We start from the raw sequence: 12,271 nt of genomic DNA, 5'->3' as shown, positions 1-12,271 counted from the left end.
TTGACCGACTGAGCCACCCAGGTGCCCCCTGGAAACCTTTCGAATAACCTAGACTTCTGCTGCTTCCTTTCACATTCCCAAAGTGCAGTTTGTTTGTGGCTTTCCCCCTTCTGAAAACCTAACCCTCTTCCCTTTGTTTCACAGTAATATTAAACACATGAGGAAGCAGCTTGACCGGCTGGGCCTGTGCTTCAGCTGGGATAGGGTAAGTCCACCCTTTCTCCTGGAAGGTTTGTGTTTTAACGGAGGTCGCGGTTGCACAGGGGACGATGCACACTTACTTCATGTTCCTCCTCTTTGGGTTGGGAGAGGGCAAGGGAGGGAGGGAAGATTAGCACCCCACAAATAAAAAATAGTATTCCCAGAGGATAATCTGCCTGCAAACAAGTAATTTTCTGTGGGATTAAACTAAGAGAGTTAACTTCTTATTTAAGGCCACAGCCGGCTGGAATTTATGTGTGTCAAAAGCTTTACTCAAGGATTTCTCCTCTTCTCTGCAATAATTGAAAAAGACTATTGGAATCTATGTAAACATGATGAACTATCAACCCAGTCGGGTTTTTTGAGGTGATTAGGTGTTAAGTTGATTAACCATTTATTTACCTTTGTTCCAAGTTTGAAATTGAGTCTCATCATAAGCCATAAGAATCTGTCACAAACAGCATTTTGGTGTAAAATACTTTCAAACTGTATATTAAACCGATGGAGAATTCTAGATGTGGGAGGAGTTCATGAAGACCACCTGGATGTTAGGAACACCAGCTCTTAGTTAGAAACACCCAGGTCACTGGGAACTGAGGCCTTCAACTCTTTGGCCAAACGCCACCCCTTAGACACGGATGGTCTATTAGGTAAGAGAGATTCCTGCCTGCCCCTTCACTAGGGACCCTTCCAATGTCACCGTCCCTCTTAGCATCTATTTTCTCCACAAAATGACTGAGGTTTGCATTGCTGGGCCTGTCAAGTTCAAGTTCACACCCTCCTCTTCATGAGAAGTGCCTGGAACAAACCTGAATGCGATCTTTTCCTTCTCCTTCAACAATTTCTTAAATAATTGAGATTCAGTGAGTACAGTGAAAAAAAGCAGAAGTCGAACACATTTGAACAGTCCTTTTTAAATTTTTTATTTATTTTTTTATTTTTGGTAGCTTTAGATAAGGTGATGAGCCGAATCAAGTTCTAATGAGTCCTGCCCAGAGCTCTCCAGAGATGAGATTCTAGATTCCTTGAGGGCAGAGATGTTAATCCTCTAGTCCTGCACAGGGACATCAGCCATAAAGGGTTCAGGATAGTAGTGGATTGTTTTCCTGATTATCGTAGAAGATTAGAAAATACAGAAAAGTAAAAAAAAGAAAAAAAAGAAAAAAAGAAAATACAGAAAAGTCTAAAGAAGAACATAGAGTCAGTGCGGCTGATTTAACATCCTGGTATGGTTCCTGCATCTTTTATTCTAGAATTATAAACATCTATGTCATTTACTTTTGCAAAGTGGAATTCATGATGCATATTTTTATCTTGCCTTTTTTTTAACCTACTATTCATGAACATCTTCCCATTTTATGAAATATTCTTCGAAAAAGTGAGTTTTTATAAGTGGTATGGTTTCCCGTCTTACAGCTATATAACTTATGCAACCTGTCCCTTATTATCATAACATTTAGATAGATTTTAATGTTTTTCTATCATAAATATGGGTTCTCAATCCCTTTTGTCACATCTGAAGTCCAGAAAGCTCTAAAAACTGAAAAATTTTTAACTCATTTGATTGCAAAACGTGACCCGAACTGGTGTTTATCTCACTTGGAATGAATATCCCTGCGTTTTCCTGTAGAAATAGCAATATAGTTGATTACCAGGTACTCTCCTAGACCTTTTTTTTTTTTTTTTTGATATCCCCAAAAGCCTTATCTGATACATGTTTGACTGTGAGCATTTCAGATAAGGGATTTTGAACCAATCGTTCAGTGTTACAGATAAATACACCCCACCACTACCACTGTCTGATGGGCACCTACCATGGGCCAGGCATCCATAATTATCTCTTTGGGTTCCTAAAAAAGCTCTAAAATGCAGATACTTTTATTGATGTCATTTTGTTCTGGCCACTCAAGTGGCAGGGCTTGGCCAGTCCACTGACCCAATTTGACTGTTGTGTTCACCCCCTACTCCTGGGGCAGAAATCTTGGTACACACATTTTATTATTTCTTTAATGTGAATTCTCAAAAAAAAAAAAAAAAAAGAAAAGCATGGATAAGTTTTAAGACATATAGGTATTTAAAGGGAAGCTTAAAAGGTGTAATTTGGCTTGTGGTATTTGAAGGTTTGAAGACCATACAAATTTATACTCTCAAGTTACTACATAGATGTTTTCATCTGTATTTCTTTCATTATTAATGATAGGGAGTTATGGTTTTTTGGTTTTTTTTTTTTTTCCATGTGTTTAATGGATGTTTGAATTTGGGTGTGTGTGTGTGTGTGTGTGTATGTGTGAATGATCTGATCGTGTCTTTTGCCTACACAGGTAAGGAGTGTTTGTTCTTTTCGTAATGATTTTTATTTTGTTACAGATATTTTTCCTCATTTGCCATTTGCCTTGCATTTTGTTTATAGTGAGATCATTATTAGCATACAGATATGTCCTTGGAAAGAACTTCTTTGAGATAGATGAATGCATTAATATTTTCTTCTTATTTATGGTTTAAGTTTTACATTGAACTCAACTGTAATTATGTTAGTATAGGATATAAGATAAGGAATGAATATTTTTTTCTAAATAACCAACAATTGCTTCTATTTTATTTCTAAACAGTCCTTTTCTCATTAATTTAAAAGGCTACCTTTAGGGGCGCCTGGGTGGCTCAGTTGGTTAAGCATCCGACTTCGGCTCAGGTTGGGATCTCATAGTTTGTGTGTTCAAGCCCTGTGTCAGGCTCTGTGCTGACAGCTCCGAGGCTGGAGCCTGCTTCAGAGTCTGTGTCTCCCTCTCTCTGCCCCTCCTCTGCTCATACTCTGTCTCTCTCTCAAAAATAAATAAAAAAAAAAATTAAAAGACATTAAAAAAATAAAAAGCTACCTTTAGGGGCACCTGGGTGACTCAGTAGATTGAGCCTCCGACTCTTGATTTCAGCTCAGGTCATGATCCCAGGGTTGTGGGATCGAGCCCTGCCTCAGGCTCTGTCCTGAGCTTAGAGCCTGCTTGAGACTCCCTCTTTCCCTCTCCTCGGCTCGTATTGTCTTTCCCTCTCTCAAACAAAGGCTACCGTTATTATAACTTAGTTCTTTATTTTTTATTTTTATTTTTTAACGTTTATTTCTTTTTGAGGGAAAGAGACAGAACACGAGCAAGAGAGGGCCAGAGAGAGAGGGAGACAGAATCGAGATCAGAGCCTGACGCGGGGCTTGAACTCATGAGTGGTGGGATCATGACCTGAGCTGGAGTCGGATGCCCAACCGACTAAGCCACCCAGAAACCTCTCCTGTAACTTAGTTCTTTTATACTGTTATAGTACTTAAGTCTGTTTCTATTCTTTTGACTCATTTATGATATTTATTACTCTACGGTTTGGAGTTTGTTTCCTTTTTTTTCTCTAGAGATTTTTAAAAAATACGAATTCTTTTTTTTTTTTTATTCTCCCAGAAGATAGCTTTAAGTTTTTATTATTTTATTTTTTAGAGAGAGTGAGCGCGTGGGCACACTAGCAGAGGAGGGGGAGAGGGAGAGGGAGAGAGAGAATCTTTTTTTTTTTTTTTTTTTTTAATTTTTTTTTTTCAACATTTTTTATTTATTTTTGGGACAGAGAGAGACAGAGCATGAACGGGGGAGGGGCAGAGAGAGAGGGAGACACAGAATCGGAAACAGGCTCCAGGCTCCGAGCCATCAGCCCAGAGCCTGACGCGGGGCTCAAACTCACGGACCGCGAGATCGTGACCTGGCTGAAGTCGGACGCTTAACCGACTGCGCCACCCAGGCGCCCCGAGAGAATCTTAAGCAGACTCCATGCTCATTGCAGAGCCCACTGTTGGGCTTGATCCTAGGACCCCTGGGATCATAGCCTGAGCCCAAATCAAGGGTCAGACGCCATTTTTTCTTTTTTTAAGTTTTTAATGTTTACTTTTGAGAGAGAGTTCGAGCAGCGGAGGGGGCAGAGAGAGAGGGAGACAGAGGATCTGAAGCTGGCCCTGTGCTGACAGCAGAGAACCCAACCCAGAGCTTGCTGTCACAAACCGTGAGATCGTGACCTGAGCCGAAATCAAGAGTCAGGTGCTTAACAGACTGAGCTACCCAGAGACCCCTAAGTTGTTTTTGTTTTGTTTTTTTGATGTTGAGTATCAACATAAAAAATAAAACGCTAAGGAACTTAGCAGGCAGTGACACTTCCTACTTTCTAAAACCTATTTTGCAGAGGGGTTTTTTTTTTTTTGATAGGAGATTTTAGGCCTAATTTATTCTTATATATTTTGTGATCATATGTTATTATTATTATTATTTTTAGTTTATTTATTTTGAGAGAGAGAGAGTAGGACAAGGGCAGAGATAGAGGGAGAGAGAGAGAATCCCAAGCAGGCTCTGCACTGTCAGCACAGAGCCTGATGTGGGGCTTGAACTCACAAACCTCAAGATCATGACCTGAGCCCAAGTCAGACGCTTCACTGACCGAGCCACCCCGGCACCCTGATCGTGGATTATTTCTTAAACTTTATGTTTGATATTTGCTTCTAATTTCAAGATCACATTTATAATCATTATTCAAATTGAAGGCTCTTTAACGGGTTTTAGTCCCTATCAGTAGCCCTTTCAGAGCATGTCTGCCCATTTGTAAAATTTGGATTTGGAAATTGTGGAAAATTCTGACTGTTGCTTTTTCTGACCTCATACATTGTCTTCATAACTTGAGAATGACTTTCCTTTTCTTTCATCTGGGAACAGCAATTTATTGGGGGATGGATTTTTTTTTTTTTCTTTCAAATTTCTGTAGTAGACCTTGATGCCGGATGTACTATCCTTTTTTTTTTTTTTTTAAATGATTATACACTTACAGGAAGTTCCCATGATAGTACAAAGAGAGCCTACTTACCGTTCACCCAGCTTCCCCGTGATAACATTTGGTAGGACTACGATATAAATCAAAACCAGGGAACTGAAACTGGCATGAAACTTGCAACCAGAGTACGAATCATACTCAGATTTCGCCAGGTTTCCTCGCAGTCCCTGGGGTGGGTGCAGTAGGAGCCGTTCTGTGCCACTTGGTCCCGCGTGGAACTGATGTCACTACGACCACCTGACCCGCCAGCCTTTGGCGGGGAAGCCCGAGACCAGCCCGCACGGTGTGTTGGTACTTGTCGTCATCGTGGTGCCCTCATTTGATGCCTGTTGGATTCCTCCCGTCTCTGCTCCTGCTGTTTCCAGTTTTCACCAGAGTGTACCCCAGTTTTAGTCTTTTCACTTGAATTTGGTCCGGTGCTTAGTGACCCCTTTCGATCCGCAGCCGGGGGTCTTTCCCTGCGGTGGTCTTGTGGCCTCCGGTTCCCGAGAAGCCCAGCCGTCGCCGAGTGCTCTGCTCAGCGTCCTCTCTCGGTCGCCTCGTTTCCCTCATTTCCCTGGTCTCTTTGTCCTTCTCTGCCTTTTGGAAGAACTTCTCATGTTTGCTTTCCGCATCGCTGATTTCGGTCTCCATCGAACCGGTGCTGCTTTGTGTGGTTTCTAACGCACATACTGATTTTGCTGTTGTGTTTTCGGATTCAGTCTTATCTTATTTTGTCTTATCTCCTTCCGTCCCCCATTCCCTTTCTGATGCCTCTTCTTCCTTGATTTATTTTCTTCTTCTTTTGCCATCTTATCTCCACAGACCACGTATGTTCAGAAATTTTGAGAATATAAGGAAGTGCTCTTAAAAAATTATGATGTGTGCTTCCTGTGCTGAATCTTTTTAACAAGTAGGAATGCTGTGTTTTCCTTGTCTGTTTCCGAGTCTCTTCATAGACACCTCACGGATTTTCTCCTGTATTTCCTGAGTGACCTGGACTGATACATCAAGTTAGGGATCCATCAGCCTGAGGGGAGGGGGAGCGGAAGCTCTTTCCTAGTCCCTGCATCATCCATTTCTTTCCGGGCCTGGGGAGTCCACCTTTCCTGGTGCATCTTTCCCTTCGGTCTGATCTTTACCACACGAGGGAGGAGTGAAACACATCCCAGATACCCCTGACCCTGACTTCTTTTAAAAAAAAAAATTTTTTTTTTTAATGTTTGTTTATTTTTGACAGAGAGAGAGACACACACACACAGAGCATGAGCAGGGGAGGGGCAGAGAGAGAGGGAGACAGAGACTCCCAGGGGCTTGATCTCAGGAACCCCGATTTGAGCCCAACTCAAGAGTTGGATGCTTAACCGACTGAGCCACCCAGGCGCCCCCACTGCTTTTTGATTAAATGTTACAGTCTGTTTGGTTATATGGAGCAAAGTCAGGAAGGAGAGGAAGCGTGTATTTAATTGACTAGGCAAACCCGTGCCCTTTACGAGTAACATTCCCAAAGTCTCATAAAAACTGGATAATTCAGCAGATTACCAGGACATTTGACGGGACAATTAAACAGGATATTTTGAAGATAAGATTGCTGGGAAATGTCACCTTCCACCGCCAGGTGGAGAAAGCCAACTTGAACTAGGGGCGTGGTCTACCTGGTGAGATGTCCTGGAGGAATGATCCTGAGCTGCAGCCTCAGGATTCTTACATGAGACGCTTAATTCTCAGGATTAAAAAAAAACCAAAAAAAACAAAAAAACATACATTTCTGGAATCAAGGCATGTCTGGTGAGCCAGAATGAGAATCGGGCTTTGCTGTTAACGTAGCACTGGGTTTCGCTTTTTCAGACGTTATTCCCGAAACAGCTTGGATCATCTTGAGAAGAAGGAAACTAAGAAACCGAAAGCCGAATTTGAATGGCTGAACAGCTACTTAGGGGAAGACTAGAGAGGAAATAAATTCCAAACTGTGCAATGAAAGGCAGGGATGTGCTTCTTTGTGGGGCGTGCTTTGTGGCCTGACCGGCAGCCATCTTGTGGAGAAGGTGTGGGCTGCATTCTCCTCTCGGGGGTTCAGGGGATGGCCTCGGTGGTCATGAACTGGTCCTAGGGGACGGCCCCGTGAGTTCCTTGTGACAAATAACCCAATTAGAGGCGAGTGTGTCTCTGACTTCTGTGCCCTCCCTTCTCATGAGTGCCCTGAGGCCCCAGCTGGTTCTAGAACAGTCCTTGGCCATACATCTTGATCGCAATAGACTCTGGGGCCTGAGTTTGATCTGGAATCAGCTGGATAATTGTTTTAGGGGCAGTCCCTAGGATTTGCTTTCAAACTCAAGACAAGTATAAGAAGGAAAAAGTTCAAGCCAGATGGGATTCAAAGTAATTCCAAAGTCAGGAATCTGCCAGAGGAGGGCTTTAGTATTTGACTGTGGTGCTTGCTGAGCAATCCCCAACCACACTCCAACGTGAAATCAAAGCCAAACAAGACAAAACGGAAACGTATTCTAGGACTTGGCATAAATGGTGTTTGGATTAACTTTTCTTATTCTCCTTTACTGGAGTAATCAAGAGTTGATTCTTGCTGAGTTTCTTTACTGTGGAGATCTAGGAATTGTTTTTGTTTTTAAATGTTTTATTAATTTTTGAGAGAGAGAGACAGAGACTGCACACAAACGGGAGTGAGAGAGAGGGAGACAGAATCTGAAGCAGGCTCCAGGCTGTCAGCACAGAGCCCGATGTGGGCTCAAACCCACAAACCGTGAGATCATGACCTGAGCTGAAGTCGGTCGCTTAACCAACTGAGCCACCGAGGCGCCCCTAGGAGGTTTTATTTACATTCATTTTCATTGGATTTTAAATTCCTTTGTCTGATTTCCTTCTTGTATTTCTGGGTTCAGTCTTCTGTAAATGTTTGTGCCCAGTAATAAGACTGACAGCTGTGGCCATCAGTCCCAGCCAGGCCAGGCCAACTCGGGAATTACTGCCCCCTAAGAAAGCCATCCATTGAGGGACACCTGGGTGGCTCAGTTGGTTAAGTGTCCTGCTCTCGGTTTCGGCTCAGGTCATGATCTCACAGTTTGTGGGTTTGAGCCCACATCGGGCTCTCTAGCTGGCGGCAGGGAGCCTGCTTGGGATTCTCTCTCTCTCTGCCCCTCCCCCACTCACACTGTCTCTGTCTCTCTCAAAAAGAAATAAACTTAAAAAAACAAAAAAGTCATCCATTGAAACAAATGCAAATGTGCTTCCCCAGCTTCCGGAAGGCAGGCTGAGTATCCCGGCTGGTACTGGAGGCACCAATGAATTGCCCTCTATCAGGATTTTTACCAGGACAGGCTTTTGGTGCCTTCAAGCTTTTGCATGTTTTATCTGTCAGCGCTGCACAGCCTACATAAAGTAGGGGGGCTGCTGGGGTTTCCATGGCATTTCCACCCCGCGCACTGGTCTCTCCATCTTTCTCCACTTTCACTGTCCTTTTTCCACTCCCTTGTTGGCTCTCACCTCTTCCCTCGACTTCCCTGCTTTCCTTTCCAATGCTGTCCTCCTCTCTTCTCTCTCTCCTCTTTCTCTCTCTCTCTTTTTTTTTTTTTATATATTTTTTGTTATGGAAAAATTCCAGCTTGCGCTCAGAGTGGCATAGAGAACCCCGAGGCGTTCATCACTCAGCTTCAACAGTAGCTGTTTTGTGACCAGTCTTACTTCATCCTTACCCTCCGCTCTGAATTACTTTGCAGCAAGCAAGAGGTCAGATAACTTTGTCTGTAAAGAATTCAGTATCTAGGGGCGCTTGGGCGGCTCAGTCAGTTGAGTGTCTGACTTCCACTCAGGTCATGATCTCACAGTTCATGAGTTCAAGCCCCGTGTCGGGCTCTGCGCTGACAGCTCAGAGCCTGGAGCCCGCTTTGGATTCTGTGCCTCCCTCCCTCTCTCTCTCTCTCTCTCTCTCTGCCCCTCCCCCGCTCATGCTCTGTCTCTCAAAAATGAATAAACGTTAAAAAAAAAATTCAGGGGCGCCTGGGTGGCGCAGTCGGTTAAGCGTCCGACTTCAGCCAGGTCACGATCTCGCGGTCCGTGAGTTCGAGCCCCGCGTCAGGCTCTGGGCTGATGGCTCGGAGCCTGGAGCCTGTTTCCGGTTCTGTGTCTCCCTCTCTCTCTGCCCCTCCCCCGTTCATGCTCTGTCTCTCTCTGTCCCAAAAATAAAAAAAAAAAAAAAAAAAAAAAATGTTAAAAAAAAAAAAAATTCAGAATTCAGTATCTATTGCTAGAAGATGAAGGGGCTCGCTCTTTCCTTCTTTCTTTCTTTCTTTCTTTCTTTCTTTCTTTCTTTCTTTCTTTCTTTCTTTCTTTCTTTCTTCACATTTCTGTTGTCACGCCTGAAACAATGAAGGACAACCCCCTCACGTCATGAGTTTCCAGCCATTTGGCCCGTTGCCCTGGTTGCCTTGTAAATTCTTGTTTCCGCCGGCGTTCATCTGCCTGCACTCTTGCTGGTGCTTGTTTGGCTGTGTTTCTGCCCCACCCCCACGTGGTTATCGCGGCACCCTCTTTTCTGTGCAAAACACAAGCCCTTTGGACCATCCCTGCAGGAGTGTCCTTCCAAAGGCAGCGTGATTTGTATGATCACAAAGTGAAAATTATGTCTACTTGCGGGCCCTTGACCATGGCATTTTGTTTACGTAGAGGACCGGGACATCTGATAGGGAGGAGTAAACTCCAGGAAATAATGAGTAGAAAGATAGATTTTTAACGTTTTTTTTAATCTTAGAAGAATTGAAAGAATAGCTTGAAACAAAAAGAACTTGGGGGCAAGTGAGCATCTTGAAACCCTGGTTGGGAAGATTCCCGTTGCGAGAGCGGGAGCCTGGGAGCCGTGGTTGCCTTGACAACGTGTCGCAGGCGACTTGCAAAGTGACTCTCCCAGTCTTTCCAGTCCTTCCAGAGGTGAAGCCGCTTGTCTGGCAGAGGGGGAAAATTCACCTTTTTCCAGGGGTTTTCCTCCGGGTGGGAGGGCAAAGGGGCTGGCTGTCTCTGCTTTAGCTCTTGAGGGTTGGCATTTCCCCTTACAGTGCCTACTGTTTACAGGGACGTTGGTGCTGGGGCCTGAGGGTTAGTGCTCAGCACTGCGGTCACCTCGAGGTTGGGAACCACATCTCTGTGTGACTACGGGGCACACGAGCCTCTGACCTCCTGCAGAGCCACGCTAGTCCGGGACTTAAAAGTCTGTGTTCCTTGTGCGTCTTTGGACTCTCCAGCCCTGACTATAGATGGAGGTCTCCTGGGCCTCTCTGTCAATTTAGTCATTCAAGGAAGTCGCTTGTTTTATCGAGTCCCCACGGGTGGTCACGAGCCCAGGCAGGCCATCCCTGTCAGGGATGCACACTCTGGCCAATGGCAGTGGAATTGCCCACTGGTTTCAGAGGCCTGGATTTTGGTGACGGGTCTTGCCTTTCACATGTGGTAGGCATGATCTCTTGCCCCTCTGAGCCCCACCTTCTCTCCAAAGGAATGTTTCTTAAGGTTATTGAAGGGATGACCCTTCGATCACTCTCTAAATGCCTTAGAAAAAAAGAGTGCGAAACCTTTCTCTCCACAGGGGCGCCTGGGTAACTCAGTTGGTTAAGCATCCAGCTCTTGGTTTCAGCCCAGGTCATGATCTCGACAGGTTGTGAGATCCGAGCCGAGCCCCAAGCCCCTCGTTGGGCTATGCCCTCGCAGGGCAGAGCCCGCTTGGGGTTCACTCTCTCTCGCTCTCTCTGCCCCTCCTCTGCTCACGCAGGCAAGCTCTCTCTCTCTCTCTCAAAATAAACAAATAAACAAACAAAAAAACCCCACAAAAAACCTTTCTCTCCACATCTGAATCAGGCCTCCCGATCGGTCTTGCACACCAGCCAGGTACCAACTTCGATAGAATGAGTGCCTGTAGTTGTATGGACACACTGGACTTTTAAGCGTGTTGGGAAGCAATATCTAGAAGATCTTAAAGGTGAAATTGTTACTCCATGAAATAACAAGGATTATTTATATGTGTACTTATCCAGTGGCTGTTAAACTCTGTGAGCCTCAGAATCACCAAGAGAGCTTGTTAAGCCCAGATTTCTGGGCCCCACTGCCAGGGTTTCTTATGTAGTGGATCTGTGATTTTGTTTTTCTGTTCAGAAAAAAGGATCTTAGGAATGACCGTGCTCCCAAACCTTATTAGTTAGGAATCAAAATACAGGCCTACCTTCAATTATTTCTGGCATAAAGTAGAGCGTAAGTGAATAATAAAAACAAACTATGAGAAAGCTGGCAATGTTTTTGCAAATAGAGGAAGTATTTTTATAACTTTTTTAATCGTGCGATGTTATACATGTATAGACTAGAGCATAAAACATGTTTGTAGAGCGACCACCTAGGTTACAAACTAAAAGTCTGCCAACACCCAGTTCTCTGTGTGCCCTTTTCTTTTAAAAAAAAATTTTTTTTAAATGTTTCATTCATTTTCTGAGAGAGAGAGAGAGAGAGCGAGCGCGAGCGAGCTGCGGGAGGGGCAGAGAGAGAGAGAGAGAGAGAGAGAGGAGAGAGAGGGAGACACAGGCTCCACGAAGCAGGCCCCATGTTGTCAGCACGGAGCTCCATGTGGGGGCTTGAATTCATGAGCTGTGAGATCACGACCTGAGCCGTAGTCAGACGTTTAATTGACTGAACCACCCAGGCGCCCCTGTGTGCCCTTTTCTGCTCACACCTTTGTCTCTCCCTGCTGCAGGAACCACTGTTCTGGCATCTGTGACCGTCACTGCCTGGTTTGCAATGTAGTTTTACTACCTACACAGGTGTTTTAAATAGTTACGTAAATGAACTCATGTAGTAGGGGTTCTTTTTTTGTTTAATTTATTTTTTATTTTTTATTTTTTAAGTTTCTTTAGAGACAGAGACAGAGACAGTGTGTGAGCAAGGGTGGGGCAGAGAGAGAGGGAGAGAGAGAATCCCAAGCAGGCTCCGTTCTGCCAGTGCAGAGCCCGACACGGGGCTCGATCCCATGAACCACGAGATCGTGACCTGAGGTGAAATCAAGAGCCGGGTGCCCAACTGGCTGAGCCACGCAGGTGCCCCTGTTGCTATTTTTATCCCAGGCAGTTCCCCTGTATTGGTTTTCTATTGCTACCACGAAAATGACCACAAACTTAGCATCTTAAAACAACACGAATGTATTATCTCACAGGTTCAGTGAGGCCAGCAGCGAGGTGTCTGCAGACCTGCATGCCTTGTCAGG

The 12,271-nt window shown here is 44.5% G+C and overlaps 1 protein-coding gene across 15 annotated transcripts in view; it reads left to right on the top strand.

Annotated features, from left to right (window-relative positions):
- The window catches only part of LARS2 (leucyl-tRNA synthetase 2, mitochondrial), a 189,493-nt gene that overhangs the window by 50,975 nt on the left and 126,247 nt on the right, over positions 1-12,271 (top strand). For all 15 annotated transcript variants that reach the window (XR_009260975.1, XR_009260976.1, XM_058727230.1 and 12 more), the window contains one exon: positions 145-205. Coding sequence is in view for 13 of the 15 variants with exons in the window: in XM_058727230.1 (XP_058583213.1) it covers positions 145-205 (61 nt within the window). In the remaining 2 variants the exon portion in view is untranslated. The remainder of the gene's footprint in view (positions 1-144; positions 206-12,271) is intronic.

The sequence above is a fragment of the Neofelis nebulosa genome, chromosome 4, assembly GCF_028018385.1.
Source record: "Neofelis nebulosa isolate mNeoNeb1 chromosome 4, mNeoNeb1.pri, whole genome shotgun sequence".
NCBI lineage: Eukaryota > Metazoa > Chordata > Mammalia > Carnivora > Felidae > Neofelis > Neofelis nebulosa.
Note: the sequence above shows the minus strand (reverse complement) of the source record. Positions and strands in the feature narration are given on the sequence as shown.